Source organism: Hylobates moloch, unplaced genomic scaffold, assembly GCF_009828535.3.
Source record: "Hylobates moloch isolate HMO894 unplaced genomic scaffold, HMol_V3 SCAFFOLD_9, whole genome shotgun sequence".
Lineage (NCBI taxonomy): Eukaryota > Metazoa > Chordata > Mammalia > Primates > Hylobatidae > Hylobates > Hylobates moloch.
In genome coordinates this window covers 35,611,231-35,636,211 of record NW_026652284.1, presented here as the reverse complement: position 1 = coordinate 35,636,211, position 24,981 = coordinate 35,611,231, and the positions used below count along the sequence as shown (strand labels likewise).

Sequence of the window (24,981 nt, the reverse complement as noted above, 5' to 3'; positions counted from 1 at the left end):
AGTAGCAGAGTATTTCAGGAAGGAACAAGAGATCAGCATTGTCAAACCAGGTAGAGAGGTCTAGGTAGGTGGACCAGGGAATAACTTTAGCAAGCTGAAGGCTGGTTATAGTTAGGAGGGCTCTAGGAGATATGCAACTAGAGATAGCAAATATATGCAACTCTCTTGAAAGAGCTGGATGCAAAAGAAAAGAAGAAAAGTGGAAAGTACCTAGAGGAGAACCTTAAGCATAGTTATAAGTGATGGTAAGAGCCCAAGAAAGAAAAAAATGAAGATGCATGTGTGAGAGGAATGAATCCAGATGTACCAGTCCAGAGGAGGCAAGAAGAAAGGGTCATGGGGACAGGGAGATGGAGTGTCTTGAACATTCTTTGAAATTGGAGAAAACGTGGTAGATCATTGAGAAACGTAGGTACATTTGTTAGATACATGGGGTTCTAAGGGAGATTATACTGGATGTCTTCAGTGACCTTGTGAAGGAAGGAGAGTGAACTGTGTCACCAGAGCCCCAGTGAGAGTGGGGAGTGAGACTCAGCCTCTTCTTTTCCTGCAACTGGCAACACTCAACAAGCAAAGAAGTGTGGGTAATCTAGTGTGTAGAGATCAGCTTTCAGGGCACAGACAGGACATGCAAAAGCAAAGAGAGGGAATAGCTAGCCCAGGCCATAAACTGATGTTGAAGATTGTATACAAAGATAGCCATGATGAATTCCTTCCATCTCTCTACATGTGCTCCCATGCAATGTGACTCTGCTACTCCTTCCAGGAAGAGGTGGAGTCTCTTTCCCTGCCCATGATTCTGGATTGCACTGTGACTTGGTCTAACTAATAGGATGTGGTGGAAGTGAGGTTTTGCAATATCTGAGCCTAGGCCTCAAGAGACCTTGAAGCTTTTTCTCTCACTGCCTTGAGACACTGCCATGTAAGAAACTTTTCTTGAGGATGAAAGACCATGTGGACAAGGCAGCCCACCCAGGCATGTGATGAGACCATCTGGGATCATCCAGTTCCCATCCAGAGTCCAGAAAAGCCACACAAGTGACTCAGGCCAGACCAGTTGTTATTTTAAGCCATTAAACTTTTTGGGGATTTGTTACTCAGCAATTGATAGCTGATAGAGCTACATAGTTTGGGTCTTAAAAAAGGGTGTGAACTAGGAACAGTCCAGCTTCTCCTCCCAGTCCTAGAATGTTTGGGGTGTGTAGCAATCCTGCTGTTTTTTTCTTCATTTTTCTTGGTGTTTTGGTACTTTATTAAAGTCTGAAGTGCAATGAAAGTTTTAAAATGAAAAATACATTCTTGACCAGTGGTTGCTGGAGACTCAGAGGCAGGGGAAGAAGAATGAATAGGTGGAGCACAGGAAATTTTTAGAAGAGTACAGCTACTCCATATGACACTGTGAGGGTGGATACATGTCATTATACATTTGTGAAAACCCAACGAACTACATAATACAAAGAGTAGACTGTAATGTAAATCATGGATTTTTAATAATTGATCAATATTGGCTCATCAGTTGTAACAAATATACTACATAGATACAATCAGGGAAACTGTGATTGGGGGGAGGGGGTATATGGGAACTCTCTGAACTACTAAATTTTCTGTAAACCTAAAACTGCTCTACAAAATACAGAGCATTAATTTAAAAAATACATTCTAGCTTTTGTATAGTTATATATATATTTTTTTCTACCATTCTTAAAACCAAACTAAACCAAACCAAAATGACAGGTGATGGCTGGAAAGAGGGGTTCCCTAAGTACCATGAAAAGAGTTCTATAATTTGATTTTTAATGTGAGGATCACTGAACTAAAAATAATAGTTTTCTTTCACATTAGCTATACAAAATAAAAATATACAAATATTTTACATTTGGCCTAGAGAAAAACAGAAAGACATTAAAGAACAAGTGAAAAATTATGACATATATAAGGTATTAATAAAAGTGCTTCTTACCACCAAGAAGAACAGTGAAAGTGTCACCATGTTGCTTTTGAAGGGTTTTCATGAAACTTAAGGGGTCTTTTCGTAAGTTCAGGGCCACTCCAAGATAAGGAAGCCAACCTTTTATCAGTGGAGGCTCACCGGGTCTCCTATAAGGAAAAAAAAAAAAGATAAAAGAACAAGAGAAAAATCAAATCATTCTTATTCAAATACAGGTGGTTTATTTATTGAATCTAGAATTTGACTACATGCATTGCACTGCTTCTTTCTATTCTCTTACTCAGTGATTCTTATATAATCATAGACATGAGTTTACTGAGCTTCTCCAGTATGTATGGTTAAATGCTAAACTTCTCGTGAGCAACTTTATTTCAACAGTTTTTGGGGATCAGGTAGTTTTTCATTACATGGATAAGTTCTTCCGTTGTGATTTCCAAGATTTTGGTTCACCCATCACCCGAGCAGTGTAACTGTACCCAATATGTAGTCTTTTATCCCTCATCCCATCCCACCCTTCCCCCTGGGTATCCCCACTGAGTCCCCAAAGTCCATTATATCATTCTTTTTTTTTTTTTTTGAGACGGAGTCTCGCTTTATGACCCAGGCTGGAGTGCACTGGTGCGATCTTGGCTCACTACAAGCTGTGCCTCCCAGGTTCACGCCATTCTCCCACCTCAGCCTCCCAAGTAGCTGAGACTACAGGCGCCTGCCACCACACCCGGCTAATTTTGTTTTTGTATTTTTAGTAGGGGGGTTTCACCGTGTTAGCCAGGATGGCCTCGATCTCCTGACCTCTTGATCTGCCCAACTCGGCCTCCCAAAGTGCTGGGATTACAGGCATGAGCCACTGTGCCAGGCCTATTATATCATTCGTATGCCTTTGCATCCTGGTGAGCAATTTTTTGAAGGAATTGTGTCTTGCAAGGCCTGTATGACTGCCTGATAGTTAAATTACAATCTGTTTTATTTATTTCCTATTCTGTTTCCTGTCATCATAAGTAGGTACCTGTGACTAAGGAGATCTCCAGGAAACTAAATCAACTGTTTGATATAATTTACTCTATGAAATTATTAGTTATAATATTGATAAAAAACAAATGATCAGCTGCCTGATTTTATTGGTCTTTCACAAGTCATGTTATAAATACTGCTTGATCAATTTCATCAATGAGAACTAAACTTAGTTTTGACTAATATTTATGTTATCTGCTATGTGCTTGGTGATGTGCAGTGGAACAGGCCAAATCTAAGTTCTAGTCAAACTGCTTGTCGGAAATCACCTAAACAATGTCGATTACTGATTATTTTGTTTTCTATATAGCATAGTGTTTTTATATGTGTAGACTCAGTCTAACTAACTCCACCTCATTTTAAATTCCAACTCATGTATAGGCATTTAGGTCTTTCCACAAATAAAGGCTATGAGGGTTTCTTTTTTTTTTTTAATCTTAAAAAACCTTCGATTATATTCTTATATAATAAAGGTATAGAGGGACGATGCATTATGGGATTTGAAGTTTTTTAAACCATTTAAGTCTACTTAACATAGTAAATGGAGATGTGTTCTTTAGGATGTGCAAGTCATATTAAAGTATTTGTTGTGAAATTGTTCACTGAATTGATTTATCATGGAGTTTAGAACTAGATGGCACCTTGGAGGCTTTCATGCAATTTCTCATTTTTATAGGTAAGAGTTCTCAAGGCCTAAGAGATCAACAAGTTTCCCTAAAGTCATGAAACTATGTAAGGACAAGCTGTGTACCAGGATCAAGACTTGGAGTCCCACAGCTGCACTCTGGCCCCTATAGAAACATTAGTCAGTTAACCTGTGGACCAAGGGAAAAAAAACCACCAAAGCAGCTCACTGCTAGAGCTGACAGACATTGTGTGTGTGTGAATCTGAGGGCTCTTGCTGTGCCCTGGGTTTTAGACGTTGGAACGTTTAGTTGCCAGAGTAAAGCTCTTTGTTATCAGATGTCAATTAGACTGGAAATACATAATCAGAAGAGAAATAATAATCTTAAATTGAGAACTATAAAAATCCCCATATTATTTATTTGAGGTATTATTTTGATATAGTCTTTCATAAAGTTTTTTATTCAAGCTACCAATGATTGAGATGATTTGTTAAATTTTACTAATAATTTGCATTGTTTAACATACAAAACATCCTTCAGAATACTATCGGTTAAAAACCAAGATTTTTCTTTGTTGATTTGTAATCTTAGCAAGACTATACTTCAAAATTTCTTCCTAGTTATTTATTTGGTGAACTCAATCTGATTTAAAGTAAAAAAGGTAAAAAGAAACAAAAACAAAAAACAAAGCCATTTTATCCTAGAAAGGATTAAAACAATTCAAAAGAACTCTGATTCTGAAGCCCATCTGTGAAGACGACTTGTGCTACATGCAGTGCAACTGATTTTGATTAATCACAAGATATTACTAGCTCAGATTTAATCAAAGATCAAGATTATGATCATACCCAGCATGGACTTTTATGTAGCTAGATTAACCCTATCAGAGGCTTTTATTTTCCCACAACCCAACATGGTAGAATTTAACTTTGAAAATAAAACTCAGATCTTTCAGGGGAAAGAATGTCAAAATAAATCTAAGTTATGATAGAAATAAAGGAAAGATTTTGCTTTCTCTTTTTAGAAGACAATTTATCTTAATGCTAATTTACAAAATGTATACTGTTGTTTAAATGCACATACTTAGAAATAGGAAAACAAGAAACATTGCATAGAGATGGGAATCTTACTCATTATACTTTCTCCCATTATTTTCTTGAATGCAGGCTTTAGCAGTGGAGACTTGCTTTTATGAGAAATATAAGAAAACCAAAAAAACCATTAACACAGTTAATTCCATATCCGAAGATTGAACAAGAGGAGACCACACATGTAACTGTAGAGTAGGACCCCAAGTTACAAACTGCCACAGCTCACATGCTGTCAATGACCCTTTCAAATTTGCAAGTGATCTAGTTCACCAAATTTCTTTTCAAAATATTACCTCTCTCCCTTGGTCTATTTATACTCTGTTTGGTTTAATGTTGCTTGAATGTTGCATTGTGACAAAGATTTAGAAAGGCTTTTTGTCATATTCTAATTTAATGCAACTAATTTCATCCTCTATGCTCTGTCATTCGGTCAAAAGCTGTATTCTTCATGGGGTTTCCGCCGGGGGAAATGATGGGGCTCAGAAATCCAGGGGATATTAACTTAACATTCAGAGTTAGGGAAGCACATTAGGAAGCTATTTTATTGTTACAAAGATGAGAGGGTCATCATTTCTTACAGTTGTGTTTATTTTGGCAGCAGTAAGCTCAAGACTATTAAACACCATGCCACAACTGTGCATATTTTCAGGAAAAAGTATAGGTGCTTGTTCAACTTATGACCCATTGAAGATAGATAACAGAAATCTGTCTTCATCAGTATATTTGTAAAAATGATTTAGGGAGGAAGGACATCACCATAATGATCGAGAAAGGCCTGCTGACACACAGCACAGTGCAAATACTGCTATTTGTCTCTCTCATGCTCTGTGACTTTGAAAATGAAATACACACTGCCCATGGCTGAGTAGGGATATAGGATACTTGTTGGGGTTGATCAAGTTTCAAAACTTAAATGAAATAGGTCCAAAAGCAATGATGGGGAGCTAACAAATACTATGTTCCCTACTCCCTCATAATCTCAAACAATATACATTTCCTCAAATCTTCTCATTACCATTTAAAAGACTATAAGAACACATCTAAGACATCACACAAATTTGAGCTTATACATGCTCTTGATAACTAAACCCAAGTTCTATGCATGTACCATTGCATCAGTGCTTACAGTTTCTTTCATACGAGTTGTAGGGCACATCTTAAAGTGTGTGCAAAATGTCATCTACAGTCCAAAGTTATCTGTAAACAAATTTTGGAGCCAGGAAGTGGTGGTTCATGCCTGTAATCCCAGCACTTTGAGAGGCTGAGGGCAGGTCACTTGAGGCTAGGAGTTGGAGACCAGCCTGATCAACACGGTCAAACCCTTTCTCTACCAAAACTGCAAAAAAATTAGCTGGGCAGGGTAAAGCTTGCCTGTAATCCCAGCTACTCAAGAGGCTGAGGTACAAGAATCACTTAAACCCAGGAGGCAGAGGTTGCAGTGAGCCAAGATCACACCACCGCATTCCAGCCTAGGCAACAGAGCAAGACTCTGTCTAAAATAAAATAAAATATAAAATAAAACAAAATGAAATAAATGAAATACTGGAGAAGAATCTAAATACATAAAATGGATGTAAAGTGTAAAGAGGTTTAAGACATTTCTCTTTAGTTAAGAAGAGATACACTGAAATTTAAAAGAGTAGACCAACACACAGAATATTTAATTTCCCATAATATTTGAAGTTCATTTTCATGCTATACCTGTAGTTAAACATGTTAAAAACTTGACTAGTGACCTATTGCACATTTTTTTCCCTTGACATTTAAAGCCCAGCGCTGCCGGGCACAGTGGCTCACGCCTGTAATCCCAGCACTTTGAGAGGCTGAGGTGGGCAGATCATGAGGTCAAGAGTTCGAGACCAGCCTGGCCAACATAGCGAAACCCCGTCTCGACTAAAAATACAAAAAATTAGCTAGGCATGGTGGTGGGCACCTTAATCCCAGCTACTCGGGAGGCTGAGGCAGGAGAATCGCTTGAACCCGTGAGGCAGAGGTTGCAGTGAGCTGAGACCGTGCCATTGCACTCCAGCCCAGGCGACAGTGTGAGACTCCGTCTTAAAAAAAATGATAAAAAAAAGTCCAGCACTTCTTATAGCAATCTATACTTATCAGCGTAATTTCTCCTTTTCCACTTTTCCTGTAATCATTCTAGGCTAGGCGTTCAGGTTATTGCAATAACCTCCTAAGTAGGTGGTGAGCAACCTTTATACATGCACACTAACTAGAAAAAATAAAATTATGTATTTATTAAAAGTGCTTAAAGATGTAATATATTTGTATTAGGTGACCGAATATATGTAACAGTGCCTTAGTTTTATTTTTTTATTTTCCTGAATTAATGAAGATTTTCTTTTTGTGTATGTGGTTAAAATTTCAGAAACTACACAACTGATATACATTACAGTATCTGATGATAATTCTGAACATTTGAACGACATTTTTTTTTTTTTTTGAGCAAGGCACTTTGGAAGCTGCTGTGCTTTACCATTCTTTGACTTACTTTGGCAGCAACCGCAATGGAAAATGTAATTTGCTTCATAGTATCTCTTGGAACTGAATTCTTGAAACACTCTTTATCCCCGCACTCTTCTTGGGCTCTGATGTTAGCACAAGGAAACTTAGAAATGTTCCAACCACTCTTGATAATCAAAAATTGGCATGTTTGTCAGGATATCGGGAAGAGGAGTATCTCAATACAAGGCTGTGGATGGGAGATCCCAAAGGAGGAGGAGATGGAAGATGTGGCTGAGTCTAGGGAGACCAGAAGCCCCAGTGAGAGGCCTGGTGGGGACAAGGAAGCACAAAGCCACAATGTATTGCTGTGCCAGGAAATGAGGTGAGATTTACAACCAACTGGGCACGTTTTAGCAATGAACGCAAAGGTGGAGGGCTATACCCAAAGATATCTGAGGAGGCACCCTGGGGAAGCCAAAGAGGACCAATAGGAACATTTGCACAACCGGACTCATCAGATCAACAGAAAGGAAGTGGGGGGAGAGAGTCTTACATTTTATTAAATAGTTTTACAAAAAAGACTAGGTTTTAAAGCAGAAGTGGCCAAACTATTGTCACTGGAAGTCTTCAGTGTTTTCAGTCATCACCAGAAATCAGGGCTCAAGAGAAATTTGAGTTCAGATATGAAGAAATAAAGTTACATTTCTGTACATCTGACTCATGGGGAAATTTTAAATCTGGTCCACTATCTATGTAGATCCTCAGTGTCTTCACCTATAAAGGAGAATGTTTATACCAACCTTGGTGGTTTAACATTCAGACTGAGATAAGAGTATTTGAAAGTAGCCGATATACACAGCAGGATTAGTTTTTCCCTGCTATTCATATTTCGTAAGCAATTGCATATCTGTGGTTTTGCTTACTCATTCTCTGCCTGAACTGTTTCTTTTGTCAACTCTCTCTTCTTATCTATACCTTTCACGGAGTTGCCCAGGTCTGAAGGCCCTCTTCATCCTTCAACATATCAGTTAAGTAAAACTGCCAAATGCCCAGATAAACATGAACTCAATAACTTCAGATGAGCAGGCAAAAATATGCTATACAAAGAGCTTTCTCAGAAAATGAACTATCTTTGTTTAGAAGCAAAGTTTCATTGGACGTTTGATAATTTCAATGTGGTCCACTGGGCGTGACCTGGTTTAAGAGATAATGAGATTGTTCTATACAAGAAGTGAACAAGAATGTGGGGGTTGGGACGTTAAGGAGAAAGAGAAAGAAGAAAAGAAGTGGCAGGACAGAGGAATAGTGAGACTGCATCATGGTAAGCTGGGACTCTCTAAGGAGGACAGTGACGTGGAAAAAACTTCAGGCCCAGATAGTCTCACTGGTGAATTCCATCAAAGATTAACATTAATCTCTTGTAGAAAATAGAAGCAGAGGGAGCATGTCCTAACTCATTCCATGAGGCCAGCATTACCCTAATTCCAAAACCAGACAAAGACATTATAAGCATTACAAGAAAGGAAAATTGCAGACCAATACCTCTTATAAACATAGATGCACAAATTCTCAATAAAATAATAATCAGTTGAATCCAACAATGTATAATAAGAATTATACACCATGAGCAAGTGGAATTTACGCCAGGTATGCAAGGCTGGCTCAACATTCAAAAACGAATTAATGTAATCCATTGCATCAACAGGCTAAAGAAAAAAAATCATCTGCTCATATCAATAAAGAAAAAAATGTTTGACAAAATCCAGTACCCCTTTATCTTATACTACCTACAAAAATAAACTCAAAATGGAAAAAAGACTTAAATGCAAGACCCAAAACTATAAAACTCCTAGAAGAAAATATGAGGAAAGAGCTCCTTAATGTTGGTCTTGGTAATGATTTCATGAATATGACACCAAAAGCACAGGCAACAGAACTGAAAATAAACAGGTGAGACTAAATCAAATGGAAAAACTTCTGCATAGCAAAAGAAACAACTGACAGAGTCAAAAGAAAACCTACAGAATGGAAGAAAATATTTGTGAACCATATATTTGATAAAAGGTTAATGTTTTAAAAAATAAGGAACTCCTAAAACTCAACGGTAAAAATCCTAATAACCCAATTAAAAAATGGGCTAAGGACTTAAAAAGACATTTCTATAAAGAAGACATATAAGTAGCCAACAGATATTGAAAAAATGCTCAATGTCACTAATCGTCAGGGAAATGCAAATTAAATTCACAATGAGATAGCACCTCATACCTGTCAGGATGACTATTATCCAAAAAACAAAGATAACAAGTGTTGCTGAGGATGTGGAGAAGTGAGAACCCTTGTACACTATTGGTGGGACTCCAAAACGGTGCAGCTGCTATGAAGAACAGTATGAAGCTTCTTCAAGACATTAAAAATAGAATTACCATATGATCTAGTAATTATATAATCCACTTCTGGATAGTTATCAAAAAGAATGAAATCAGGATCTGGAAGAAGTATTAGCATTCTAGTGTTCTTGCAGGGCTATTCACAATAGCTAACATGTGGAACCAACCTAAATGTCCACTGACACATGAATGGTTAAGGAAAATTTGGTATATACATACAATGCAATACTATCCAGCCTTAAAAAAGGAAATTCTGCAATATGAAGCAACACAGATAAACGCGGAGGACATTATGCTAAATGAAATAAGCCCGGTACAGAAAAACAAACACTGCATGATTCCACTTATGTGAGATATCTACAATAGCCAATTTCATAAAACAAAGATTGAAATTGTTGTTACTAGGGGCTGGGGTGAAGAAGGAAATGGGGAGTTTCTAATCAGCAGGTATAAAGTTTCAGTCAAGCAAGATGAATTAGCTCTAGAGAGCTGCTGTACAACATTGTATGTATAGTCAACAGTAATGTACTGTACACCTCAAAATTTATTAAGAGTAGATCTCATGTTAAGTGTTCCTACCACAATAAAATAAACAAAAAATCTTAAGGGATCAACCAATGTAAAAAAAAATCCAGCACCCATTCATGATAAAACTCCTAGCATAATAGAAACAGAGGTGAACTTCCCCTACTTCATAAGTAACATCTACAAAACAATCTAAAGCTTACATCATACTTATTGGTGAGAAAGTAGGTGCTTTCCCATTAAGATCAGAAACAAGGCAATAATGTCCCTCTCACCACTGCTATTCAATATCATTCTGGAAGTCCTAGCTAATGCACTAAGATAGAAAAGGAAATTAAAAAATATACAAATGGAGAAGAAAGAAAGGAAGATGAAAAGAAAAGAACTGCCATCAACAGAAAGGAAGCGGGCGGGGAAGAGAGTCTTAAATTTTATTAAATAGTTTTACAAAAGAGACTAGGTTTCAAACCAGAAGTGGCCAAACTATTGTCACTGGAAGTCTTCAGTGTTTTCAGTCATCACCAGAAATCAGGGCTCAAGAGAAATTTGAGTTGCATATGAAGAAATAAAGTTACATTTCTGCACATTTGACTCATGGGGAAATTTTAAATCTGGTACACTATCTATGTAGATCCTCAGTGTCTTCACCTGTAAAGGAGAATGTTTACACCAACCTTGGTGGTTTATCATTCAGATTGAGATAAGAGTATTTGAAAGTAGCTGATATACACAGCAGGATTAGTTTTTCCCTGCTATTCATATTTTGTAAGCAATTGCACATCTGTGGTTTTGCTTACTCATTCTCTGCCTGAACTGTTTCTTTTGTCTACATAGAAAATCTCAAAGAATCAACAACAACAAAATTTTAGAACTAATAAAGTACTATAGTAAAGTTGCAAGGTACAAGATTAATATACAAAAGTCAATTGCTTTGTTATATAACTGCAGTGAACAATTGGTATTTGAAATTAAAAACACAATACTACTTACATTAATCAAAACAAAATATACGAAGTTAACTTAGTGTAAAAAATTTGTTCTTAGGTATAAATCCAACAAAATATGTATAAAATCTATATGAAGAAAACTATAAAACTCTGATTAAAAATCAAAGATCTAAAATAGAGAGATATTCTATGCACATGGATAGCAAGAGTCAATATTGTCAAGTCAGTTCTCAACTTGATTTACAGATTCAGTGCAATCCCAATCAAAATTCTAGTAAGATGTTTTATGGATATCAACAAACTGATTCTGAAGTTTATATGGAAAGTCAAAAGACAATATTGAAGAAGAACAAAGTGGAAAGACTTACACTATCTGATGTTAAGACTTAATATAAAACCATAAGAATCAAGAGAGTGTGGTATTGATGAAAGAATAGACAAATATATTAATGGAACAGAATAGAGAGCCTAGAAATTGACCCACACAAATATAGTCAACTGATTTTTACAAAGTAGTTGCAAAATGCAAAGAGAAAAGTCTGGTATATGTTACTTTAAGATGTTAGTAGTCATGGCCGGGCGCGGTGGCTCACGCTTGTAATCCCAGCACTTTGGGAGGCCGAGGCAGGCGGATCACGAGGTCAGGAGATCGAGACCATGGTGAAACCCCGTCTCTACTAAAAATACAAAAAATTAGCCGGGCGTGGTGGCGGGCGCCTGTAGTCCCAGCTACTCGGAGAGGCTGAGGCAGGAGAATGGCGTGAACCCGGGAGGCGGAGCTTGCAGTGAGCAGAGATCGCGCCACCGCACTCCAGCCTGGGTGAAAGAGCGAGACTCCGTCTCAAAAAAAAAAAAAAAAAAAAGATGTTAGTAGTCATTAATCTCAGGTGGTGAGATTACAAAGGTTTGATCTTTGATATCTTTTGACTTGCACATGACATAAACATACGCTTTTGAAGAGTAGTAGTCATTTATTTTGTAGAATGTCCTTCCATTTGGGTTGGGTTGTCTGATATTTTTTCATGGCTAGATTGAGGTATTAATAATAACATTTTAAGGAAGAATCCTACAGAAGTGATATGTCCTTTTAGGTGCATATTTTTAAATAATAAAGAAATGCTATTTTGGGGCTGGGTATGGTGGCTCACACCTGCAATCCCAGCACCTTGGGAAGGCAAGGTGGGCAGATCACCTGAGGTCAGGAATTCGAGGCCAGCCTGGCCAACATGGTGAAACCCCGTTTCTATGAAAAATACAAAAAAAAAAAAAAATTCACCGGGCATGGTGGCACACACCTGTATTCCCAGCTACTCAGGAGACTGAGGCAGGAGAATCGCTTGAACCTGGGAGATGGAGGTTCCAGTGAACTGAGACTGCGCCACTGCACTCCAGCCTGAGCAATGGAGCAGGACTCCATCTCAAAAAGGAAAGAAAAAAAAAGAAAGAAATGCTATGTTGGTGTTAAAAATGAAATCTACGTACAGAAGGCACTGCCTTCTAAAAAGTAGTTGATGACAAAAAGTACAGTCTACAAATGAATCAAAGGTTGATTTTTTTAAAAAAAGCTCAACATTCCTAAGTCAGTTAAGTGGAGAATCAGCCTGAAATTCATCATGCGGACAAGCAGAACCCACCTGAACTGTACTCCAAAAATGAAGAGTAGACACTGAGATTTAGCTGCTCTAACTGTACAAAGTATGGACACACAGTGCAACCTAAGGATACTCCATTACTTTCACCAGTGTCCAGGTGACATGCAAATGAGGCAGGCAGAATCGGTTCCTGTGACAACCTCAGCAGGGAGAAAGGCTTTTCACAGTTGCAGTGCAGCTGTTGGACTTGACAACTGAAGGTCCTGATGGTCTCTTCAAGGTTCTACTCGAAGAAACCTGTGACATAGAGCACACAGTGTCTACTTCCTTGCCAAACTCAAGAGCATCTCACGGGTAGAGTTAGGGATTATTAGGTCAATTTTCCCCTTGTTGAGTAACGTTATCTGCTTAATATTTGTTTACTGCAAGAATCAGACTGATGTAATCTTTTCTCAGGATGAACACTAGTCCAACTCTGTCTAGAAAAATTATGCAATTCGTTACCCCAGGTAATCTCTACTGTCCCCTGTGCTTAACCTTCATTTTTTCCCCAGTCCTATAATCTTGCAAATCCACTGGTTGTATGTGATTGACATCTGGTGTTCACACACTCTCTGCTTCACAGCAAATAAATGAAAAATTCCTGTATAAAATGTCACTTCCAGGCTATCAATAATGCAGCTCTCTGTTCTTTGGTAACTTCTGCACCAGTCTAGAAAGGTCTGCTATCTTTAGTCTAGTGACCACTCTAGAATGGTCTGTAAGAATAAAGAAGCCTCTTACTCTGAAATGTTTTGACTCTATCAGGATAGCATTTGACTTAAAACTTGATTTAATTTTCCTGCAAAGATATTCACTGTTCAAGCACTTTTAATCAAAGCTTTACATATAATGGCAATGTAAAAGCAAGTAATGCTGAATAGTCACACATTTCTCCATGGAATTTCTCAGATGAAGTCAGAGCAAAATCAACATGAATATGATGAAATGTATTTTCACCCTCCAGAGCATAACTCTTCAAGCCATATACCAGCTGAATCTTTAGCTGTCAGTTCATCTATATAATTTTGTGATCCAAATAAAGCTTTGTCTGTAGAATGTGCCTTGTAAACTCGATTCTATTAGCAGAATTATATTAATACTAATGCCTTGATCAAGTGAGTGATTTGTAAGTGCTTCTTTGTATCTATGTAAGATTTCAACCAGAGAAGTCTAGAACTTTGTTGTTGTTGTTGTTTTTAATCTGGGAGGGGTGCTTAGGTTTGCACCATGGAAATAATGTCAAGGTCGAGTTTTAAAACTATCATTTAAAACTTAATATTGAGTTTCAAGCAGGCCCCACAAACGATGAATGACCACACCACTCAAGTGCCTTTCTCTATTAACCCTGGATTAGCAGGTTCTAGGGTTCTAACCCTCATCCTTTCTCATGTGCATGACTGCAATAGCCTCCTGGCTAATGTCACTACCCAGAACGAGGGCGCTGTAGGCTCACTGTGTGGCTCAGCTCCCAGGCTCTGCCAACTCCTACCTTGGTAACGTTGGTCCATTTAATTATATTTGCTTCTGGTTCCTCATTTGTAAAATGAATACCCTATGGCATTTTCCTTATGTGAGAATTTAATAAGTTGATGAATATAAAAAACTGAACACAATGACTTACCCAGTAAGCATCAAAAATGTTAGTTACTATTATTGTTATTATTTATTATATTATCTCTGCACCAATACCTGGGATCATCTAAAATACAAATCTAATCATGGCTCTCTCCTGACCCTTTTTTCCTAAACATTTTCAATAAAGTACTAATTTTAAAGATTTTTTCATTCTCATTCACTTGACCACTTTCTTTCTTTGCTCAATTTAGATTTTATTTTAGGGCTGCCATATATGATATGCTGGTCACAGATGAGGCACTAGAATAACGTGCCTGCTCTGAAAGAAACTGTAACATTCTAGGCTTTGTATTCTCTAAGCAAACAAACTCATGGGAACAGAAGTGGCTCTGAAGTGCACTGGATCTTAGGAGAAAGCCAGTCAAAAATGTTTAAACAGCCTAGACAATCTAAAAGGGGGAAGTCGATTCATAATTGAAGTTTATTTCAGTCCCTTAATTAAAATAGAAAACCATGCAACTGAATTTGTAATTTCTGAGATGATCAGTTGCTAATTTACTTTACAGATGGGATTTGATTGGACTCCATGGAAGAGATATAAATTCCATTAACTCATAATTTCTTTCATTTGATTTTGAAATGTTTAATAAAAAATTAGAACCCACAGTTTTGTGGAAACTAAATTATTACAGAGGACTAGCCCAGAAAGCCTTGGTAATGACAATATACAGATCAATGAGAATGATGTATAAATGCATAGTCAAGTTAACAAATGACGTTTTATCAACCCATGTCAATGGAGAAACAAAGTTCCAAATTCTGCAGATCAACACCAAAATAATCAAGAACAGCTTATCAGAATCATAGAAAAGACATTTCAAGAATACTCTAGTTTACTGAAGTGGGAAGATAATGAAAAGCTTGAGGCCTCATATGCTATACCTGCTTCATAATATGTTAACTCATGCCCATATTTTAATATTGGATAAAGTATTAATGTAGCAAAAACTAATAATATCTTTACACAGCACATGGTGCTGAGAAGGGCAGTGTTTTGATGTTGTCATGAGCTAGAGGGCTTTACAACTGGGAAAATACCATTCTTTTCCAAAGATCAGTTTCTGACTTTGGTGATTTTAAGTCACTGCATGAACAGTGTAAGATTACTTCAGGAAATCCATCATCACCAGTATTAGAACATGGGACATAGAAGGCACAGCATCATATTTATATACAGAAATCATCATAGTTTGCAAATTGTCAAATTCTATTAGCGATAACCTCTTACATATTTTAGATATCTTAATTCTTGCAGTGTCCTTTGCTTAGGCTACCCCATCTTGTCTGTACCCTCCCACATGTTTTGTGAAATAAACTTTCAATGTTTACACCATTTTCATGATTTAGATAGTGTTCAGTTGCTTTGTTTTTGCACGTGCCTCATTTCTATGTACTCATCACTAATTCTTATCAATCTCCTTCAGTGCTCTCTAAATTCTCAATATGGTCAGACATATGGTCCTGTAATTTTCATATAGGCCTCTTCTATTTTCTATCACTTTTTCTTTTGCTCCACTTACTGACAGATTTTCCTGACTTTATCCCTTTCATAGATTATTTTATTTCTACTTTTAGATTTCTAATTTCCCAAAGTTCTCTTATACTCTCCGATTATACCTTATAAAAACTGCATGTCATTCTTGATTCATAAATGCAATTTCTACTCTTATTTTTCTAAGACTATTAAACACAGTTTCTTGGGATTTTTTTTTTCATGTTCCTTGAATTGTCTATTTTCTCTAAGTCTCTTTGTTTCAGTTTTTAAAGTTATGCTTTCTCTCTCTCATGATGGCGACTTTCCTCACTAGCTCCAGATCCTTAGCATCCATTCATATTTGCGATAAGCCTCTGTGTGTGTTTGCAGGGCTGGTGGACTTTCTTGCATGGCGGCTGGAAGGGAATCTTGTTTTGTTGAGCTACCTCTCTTTTCTAGTTAAATGAATGAGATTTTGTTTATGTTAATTTTGCTTTGAGGACTTTGAAATAGAGCATGGTATACAAATAACGGTAGTATATTTCCTACAAAGAGTTAACATTAACCAATTTTGAATTTTTCATTACAGTTTTTTGGAGACTTGCTGAAGTCATTTGGAGTAACATTTGTAGGTAGAATATTTTTGAGTTTATTTCCATTTGTGAAGATAAAAATAGACAGAAGGTATCAGGCAAGGTTGGCATTAGAAGTCAGGAATGAAGGAAAGATGATGTCCTCTATAGTTATACGAGTTGTTAGTTACAATTCCAGGGTGGAGTAAGGGATTTTATTATTTCACTGTCTTGTTCCCAAAACTACTCCAACACTCCTGTAAGTGATACTAATTTGTTTCAGGGGCTGGGAGGATTAGGAATAACTGGCAGAGAGAACCTAGGGCAAAGAAATATGCTACTTTTGTGTGTGTGTGTGTGTGTGTGTGTGTGCGCCTGTGTGTGTGCATGAACATGTATATGTATTTTAAATTGGGGCCTAGAAAAAGTGATGCCAAGGTCAGTAACTCATTCATTCCTTCCACAAACCACCCTTTGGAAGGCAGATGTCTTAACTCACAGTAGAATAGGAAGCATTAAAAACAAGGGTTCTAGTGTCTCTCTCTCCTTCGGGTTCCTCAGATACTTCCTCTTCTCTCCTCAGAAATAGCTGGATTTTCACAGACTTTTATACATCTATAGAAGGTGTTTTTTTTTTTCTTTCTCTATAAATAGGACACAAACTAAGAAAACAGAAGCTACTGTTAGATTTGTAAAAAAAAAAATTTACCATTTTGATAGCTTACAGATAAGTCCTCAAAATATTCTTAATGATTGTCAATGAACATTTAAAAATTATTCTGTTTCTTGTCCAAAATTAAAAATTCCACTCAATTATTGCAACAAGATTTTATTTCAAAGCATTGGTATGAAAGAATTAAGTAGTGTATATATATTGAAATATATAGATGCTGATGGCAGGGAAAGTCCCCTAAACTTAGGGGTGAACATATAGAGAAGCCTTATAACTATAAGGAGACAAACAATCTGATTTAAAAAATCGGCAAGAGGTTCGAATAAACATTTCACCAAAAAGATAGACATAGGCACATGAAAAGATGTTCAACATCACAAGTCTTTAGATATGTGCAAATTATAAACTAAAATGAGATACTACTATACACCCACCAGAGTGGCTAAAATGAAAAAAAAGAATGACTATATCAGGTTTTAGCAAGGATAAGGAGAAACTGGAACTCTCATACGGGGCTGGCAGGAATATAAAATAGTACAGTTATCTGGAAAAGAGCAGCAGTTTCTTATAATCTTTAACATACATAAAATATGTGACCTAACAATTCCACTTCTAATTACCTCTACCCAAGAGAAACAAAAACACATGTCCATACAAAGACTTATATGTGAATGTTTGTAGGAGTATTAATCATAATAGTCAAAATTTAGAAATAATTCATATGTCTATTGATTAGTGAATGGGTAAACAAAATGTGGTGTATCTATACAATGGAATAATATTTAGTTTATGGAATAAAAGAAATGAACTGGAAAAGAAAAGAAATGGAATAAAAGAAAAAGAACAAATCACTGATACATGCAACAACATTGATTAAACCCCCAAAAGCATTATGCTAAGACAAAGAAACCAGATACCTGATTCCATTTATATGAAATTTTTTGAAAATTCAGATGTGTTCTAAACTGGATTGTGGTGATGGCTGCAAAACTATCAGTTAACTAAAATTTACCTAATTGTACACTTAAAATGGATAAATTTCATGGTATATAAATTATATCTCAACAAACCTCATGAAAAAATGAGACTTTCTAAGATTAATTTCATATTTCAATTATCAGACAAGTTTCTGAATGAAATATATCACTGCAAATAGTATATTTAAATTTCTATCATTAGGTAAAGAAAGCAAGGGCCTATCTACAGAACTTAAATGTTAAGTTTAAGCTTAGATATTGTTGGCAATTTTTGTACCATATCTATATATAAAGAAACATTTTTATCTTTGTATTTTCCAAGCAGAGCTCTCTCCCTTAATGATTTTGCTGAACAATCCATATGACTTCTGCAAAATTCCATAAATAGAACAGGGTCCTGAAACTGGAAGAGATTTGGAAGATTCACCTAGCTCACTGTGTGCTTTACAAATAAGGAAACAGAATCAGAGATGTAAAACAACTTGCCCAAAGTCATACAGCAGCAAATAGGCAAAAAATATCAGGGACCAGGTCTCCTAACTCACAATCCAATGATTGTGACCCACACTACCCAAAGAAAATTAGGTAAATGTCATGGTTACGGGAATTCTGACTGTCTGAAATCAGGTTTTTCTCTTTTCTGATATGTTTTGCACTTGTGATGAGCCCAGAGGTGATAATCCTATAAAGTAAATAAGCATAAGATGTTATCTCCCATAGGGCAACTTCTGTTTGTGGCTAAATGAGCCAAGATGAAGAAACACTTCAAATAAAAGACTCAGCTGGAATAACATAGCAAAGAGGCTGCTTAGCTTGAAAGGGAGTTTGGCACTTAGCCATTGTGATTCATAAACTACAGTGCAATAAACCTGTATGAACAAAAATCTAATTTCCATATTCAACGCTGGTTACCTGAATGAGCCATATGAGAGCTAATTTTTGGAAACAACATTAATTCTCTGGAAACAAAATGAGCCACTTGATACCAGAAAGAGTGTGGTAGCTAAAGGGTTTTCAAATCCTAAATCCTATTCATACCTTTTCTCCACCTCCAGGTTCCAAGGAATATCTCTAGAATTGACTTACATCAAATCCTAGTCCAGTTTAATGCCTGTTTTTCTTTTAAAAAATTCACTCTGGTTGATAAAAGTAAAATACAAAAAGTAAGCCATCTAAAGCAAAAGAAACGAAAGATGAGGACATGTGATTGAATCTCAGAAGGTTTTAAAGTATTCAATATCACCAAGAAAGTTTCCTTATTTGTATCAAAGAGACAAGGGTACCAAAAGTTATTTGAGACTAGAACCAGCAATATTTACTTGAAAAGGTTCAGCAAACTAATTCTTTCCAAAATCTCAATAAAGTCCTGAAAACAAGGAATATGATAACTTGATAGTTCTTAAATGTAAATTTTTAAGGAAACATCTGATACACTGTGGTAGATTGTAGTGGTGTTCACAGTAGCCACTGTTTCTCCGGGTAAAAGCATTATTAATTGATGTCCCATGGGTACCAAACTTAGTCATGTGACTCTTTGGCTGATGAACTGTTAGGAGCAACATACGCCACTTCCCAACAGAAGCTGTATGAGCCATCACATGGTTCCACTATGTTCTCTTCCTACTGCCACAAGTAAAAAAATGTCACACATAGAATATTCTCCTTAAATCTGGAAACTGGAAGGAAGACAATGGCTCATGGTAAACATATAGACTGAGCAAAATTTTCTTTGAGTTGTAGGCCACTGAGTTATTTGTTACTGAAGTGTAACCTAGCCAAAAATGACTCATAAGAGCTAAACAAAAAGAGTTTTGTTTCAGGTAATGAACTACATGGTTCTTTGCATACATCACACTGATTGCAAAATATGTGTTAATACGTGTACTCATTATCCTACATCAATGTTTTGCCAATACTTTTGATCTAGCATGTACATTATGATGTAATACACATATGCATGTATAGATATATAAATATGTAGACATAACTAAAAGTCACAAAATGATACCTTACTACGTGTATTGTACTCTATTTCCTCTTCTATTTAAAAAAATTTTTTTTGGAACCCACTAAATTGATTCTAAGTCCTATTAACGTGTCACAATCTATTGTCCCACTTTCTACCCCAGGGTCCACCTCATTGGACTATTCCCTAAATGTGTCTTCCTGTTTTATTTTTTCTCCCAAATTTTAATGTAACAGTACTTGACCCTGAATTTACTATAGGATCCCCAGGGAAGATTTTTTAAATTCTGCTCCCAAACCTTCACAGATGGTGATTTATTTGGTATGGGCTGGAAACTAGTATTTTAACATTTTAGAATTCATCACAGGTTCCTTACTAGAGGAAGACAAGAGAACAAATCATTGTTAAACAATGTAATTAAGGTTTGGTGATGATGTATCTGCAATGAACTGTCCCTGTGAGAATCAACAGGATTTTAACCTTTTGTTGAATATCCAAATTATGGTCAGCTATAGAACATTTAAAAATTGTTGTAACATACTTCTTTTCAGGGCACAAATTTTGACCATTTATATATACAGAAATGAAGTACCAGGTGGGAAAGGCAGGGAATGGGGTGCTTACAGGCTGATGACATTGTCCAATTCAACATCCATCTTGGGGCAGCAGTGAGCCCTGGGGTGCTGTGTCCCAGAGCATATACATTTCATTATCAACACTCATGTAAATCATTTGGACATATGTCTGTTTATGCTAATACACATACTTTCATTCCTGAAAATCTGCCACCTTAATTTGGCCTCCGAGTCACAGAAGATCCTGCAACTGTCTCTTATATGGCCATACAGTTTTGTATTAGTCAGTGTTCTCCAGAATAAAAGAATCAATAGGATGTATGTGTGTGTGTGTATTTACAAGTATACCTTGAAGATGTTGCAGGTTCAGTTCCAGACCACCACAATAATGTGAATGTTGCAATAAAGCAAATGTCACAATAAAGTGAGTCACATGAATTATTCGTTTTTTCCAGTGCATATAAAAGTTATATTTACACTCTAGTCCATTAAGTGTGCAACAGCACTATGTATAAAAATGTACTTATCTTAATTAAAAATACTTTACTGCTAAAGAATGCCAAGGATCATCTGTGCCTTTGGCAACTCATAGTCTTTTTCTAGTAGGGTCTTGCCTTGATGTTCATGGCTGCTGACTGATCAGGGTGGTGATTACTGAAGGTTGGAGTGACTGTGGCAATTTCTTTTTTTGTTTTGTTTTTTTTTTCTTTTTTTTAATCTCTCCTTTTCATTTTTATTTTAGTTCAGCTTATGCAAGATTTTGTACCTTGTGAAAGAATTTAAGTTTACTGAATAAAAAATATTGCTTAAGATTTAAAGCAATTAAAGCAAAATTAAGTTGCTGAAGGGGAATCATTTTAGTTAAATACAGTCTTTTTTTAAAAAATCTGTAATTGATACATATTTGATTTTAAGAAGACACTGTTTACATCAGGTCACCACAAAGCAGATTTACATACACCATCAATTGCAGAAAAACAAAGTTTCGTTTTGATCCAAACACAAAGAAAAACTTTGTGTTTTATTTTTTTATGATCTTTTCCTTGATCATAAAAAAAGGTAAAAAATGCAGTACTTTTAGAAGGTAAAGCTAGTAAGTTTACAGAAGTGCAAAACACCAAAACACTTTAAGCAAAAACTTTTTTTTTTTTTTTAAGAAAAAGGTATGACTTCCCGTTTTCTGTTCTTGGCATAAATTTTAATTCTTTCCAGTGGAACCAAAACCTCCTGAACCCCTTTCGGTGTCATCCAAGGCTTGAACTTCTTCTATTTCTGGACAAAAAATCCGTTCGCAAATGAGCTGTGCGATTCGATCACCTTTTTTGACTTCAAACTTTTCTTTGCCAAAATTAAACAGTACAACACCAACATTTCCTTTATAATCTTCATCTATGACACCAGCTCCTACATCAATAAAGTGTTTTGCAGCCAAGCCTGACCGTGAAGCCACTCTTCCATAACACCCAGAAGGGAACGCTATCTGAATGTCCGTTTTCACAAGAGCTTTCTCCATAGGTAGTATTGTGTAATCATAGGCACTGTACAGGTCGTAGCCTGCGCACGCGCGGAGCCGCGGGTGAGCAAAGCGGAGGTGCATGCCGCCCTCCTCCGCAGGCCGGGCCAGCTTACTGGGTGAAATGGCGGGTGTCTCTTCAGAGCAGGGCATGGCACAGCCAGAAGGCGAGCGAGGAGACAGCCCGGGGGAACAGGAGAGCACACGATGAGTCGGCAGTTTCTTAAAATAAGACAACAATGAAGTTTGTCGCATCAATTGACTCTTCCTTTCATGAAAGATTTCTCTGTAGCATTTTGATGCTGTTTGATAGTATTTTACCCACAGTGAAACTTTTCAAAATTGGAGTCAATTCGCTCGAACCCTGCTGCTGCTTTATCAACTAATTACGGAATACCCTAAATCCTTTGTTGTAATTTCAACAACGTTCATAGCATCCTCACTAGGAGTAGAGTCCATCCCAAGAAACCACTCTTGGGCCGGGCGCGGTGGCTCACGCTTGTAATCCCAGCACTTTGGGAGGCCGAGGCGGGCGGATCACGAGGTCAGGAGATCGAGACCATTGTGAAACCCCGTCTCTACTAAAAATACAAAAAAAAAATTAGCCGGGCGTGGTGGCGGGCGCCTGTAGTCCCAGCTACTTGGAGAGGCTGAGGCAGGAGAATGGCATGAACCCGGGAGGCGGAGCTTGCAGTGAGCCGAGATAGCGCCACTGCACTCCAGCCTGGGCGACAGAGCGAGACTCCGTCTCAAAAAAAAAAAAAAGAAAGAAAGAAACCACTCTTTTTGCTTCTCCATAACAAGCAACTCCTACCTGTTTAAGTTTTATCATGAGATTGCAGCAATTAGGTCACATCTTCAGGCTCCACTTTTAATTCTAATTCTCTTGCTATTTTCACCACATCTGCAGTTACTTTCTCCAAGGAAGTATTGAATCTCTCAAAAGTCATCTATAAGAATGGCAGCCAGGCGCGGTGGCTCACGCCTGTAATCTCAGCACTTTGGGAGGCTGAGGCGGGTGGATCACGAGGTCAGGAGTTCAAGACCAGCCTGACCAATATGGTGAAACCCCGTCTCTACTAAAAATACAAAAATTAGCTGGGTCTGGTGGTGGTGCACACCTGTAGTCCCAGCTACTCAGAGGCTGAGGCAGGAGAATCACTTGAACCCAGGAGATGGAGGTTGCAGTGAGCCAAGATTGCACCACTGCACTCCAGCCTGGGTGACAGAGCGAGACTCCATCTCAAAAAAAAAAAAAAAAAAAAAAAAGAATGGCTATCAACTTTTTCAAAACTCCTGTTAATATTGGTATTTGACCTCTTCCCATGAATCACAAATGCTCTTAATGGCATCTAGAGTGGTGAACCATTTCCAGAATATTTCCAATTAACTTTGCCCAGCTCCATCGGAGGTATCACTATCTATGGCAGCCATATTCTTAGGAAATGTATTTCTTAAATAATAAGAATTTAAAGTCAAAATTACTCCTTCATCCATAGGCTGTAGAACAGACATTTTAGCAAATACAAAAATATTAATCTCTTTGTATGTCTCCATCAGAGCTCTTGGGTGACTAGGTGTGTTGTCAATAAGCAGTAATAGTTTGAAATAAATCTTTTTTCTCTGAGCAGTAGGTCTCAACAATGAACTTAAAATATTCAGTAACCTATGCTGTAGATGGGCTGACACCTGGGCTACATCATTTCATTTATAGTGTACATGTAGAGTAGATTTACCATATTCTTAAAGGCTGTAGGATTTCTAGATGGTAAATGAGCACTGACTTCAACTTAAAGTCACCAGCTGCATTAGCCCCTAACAAGAGAATCTGTCCTTTGAAGCTTTGAAGCCAGGCATTGACTTCTTTCTAGCTATGAAAGCCCTAGAGGTGTGGCATCTTCTTCCAATAGAGGGCTGTTTTGTCTACATGGAAATTCTGTTGTTTCACGTAGCCATCTTCATCAATGATCTTAGTTAGATCTTCTGGATAATTTGCTGCAGTTTCTCAGTCAGCTTTACCTTGTACTTCTATGTTATGGAGATGGTGTCTTTCCTTAAACCTCACGAACTGCCCTTGACTAGCTTAGGGGATATTGTTTCTGGTTTGATCGTTTATTCAGACTGCTAAAACTTTTTCTCTAACAGCAACAAGGGTGCTTCACTTTCTCACGTGTGTGTTCACTGAAGTAACATTTGTAATTTCCTTCAAGAACTTTTATTTTGCATTCACATCTTGGCTAACTGGTGCAAGAGGCCTAGATTTCAGTCTGTCTTGGCTTTCAACATGCCTTCCTCACTAAGCTTAATCATTTCTCGCTTTTAATTTAAAGTGAGAGAAGTGTGAATCTTCCTTTCACTTGAACACTTAAAGGCCACTGTAGGATTATTAATTGGCCTAATTTCAATGTTGTTGTGTCTCAGGGAATGGGGAGGCCTGAGGAGAGGGAAAAAGATGGGGGAATGGTTGGTCAGTGGAGCATTCAGAATACACACAACATTTACCAATTAAGTTCACTATCTTATATGGGTGCAATTCTTGGACCCCCAAAACAATTACAACAGTAACATCAAAGATCACTGACCACAGATCACTGAAAAAGATATAATAATAATGAAAAAGTTTTAAATATTATTAGAATTACCAAAATGTGACACAAAGACATGAAGTGAGCACATGGTGTTGGAAAAATGGTGCTGATAGATTTGCTTAATGCAGGACTGCCACAAACCTTCAATTTATAAAAGATGCAATATTTGTGAAATGCAAAATATGTCTGTATATATTTATTTATTATGAGGAATTGGCTCCCATGGTTATGGAGGTTGGTAAGTCTCATGATCTGCTTTCGGCAAGCTGGAGACCCAGAAAACTGACAATATAATTCAGTCTGAGTCCAAAGGCCTGAGAACCAGGGGAGCTGATTCTGTAAATTCCAGTCCAGAAGCAGCAGAAGATGAAATGCAGTGTCCCAG

The 24,981-nt window shown here is 37.1% G+C and overlaps 2 protein-coding genes across 3 annotated transcripts in view; both read right to left on the bottom strand.

Annotated features, from left to right (window-relative positions):
- LOC116813243 (cytochrome P450 7B1) overlaps positions 1-24,981 on the bottom strand; it is a 207,172-nt gene that overhangs the window by 31,603 nt on the left and 150,588 nt on the right. For both annotated transcript variants that reach the window (XM_032759674.2, XM_032759675.2), the window contains exon 2: positions 1,961-2,097. In XM_032759674.2, coding sequence (XP_032615565.1) covers positions 1,961-2,097 — 137 coding nt within the window. The remainder of the gene's footprint in view (positions 1-1,960; positions 2,098-24,981) is intronic.
- LOC116813244 (deoxyuridine 5'-triphosphate nucleotidohydrolase, mitochondrial-like) lies at positions 21,652-22,182 on the bottom strand. Its single transcript, XM_032759676.2, has one exon. It carries the CDS (start codon positions 22,159-22,161, stop codon positions 21,694-21,696), a length of 468 nt encoding a protein of 155 aa, XP_032615567.1. The 5' UTR covers positions 22,162-22,182; the 3' UTR covers positions 21,652-21,693.

Coding starts and splice junctions, on each gene's coding strand:
- LOC116813244 (XM_032759676.2), bottom strand. CDS start 22,161: ATGCCCTGCTCTGAAGAGACACCCGCCATTTCACCCAGTAAGCTGGCC.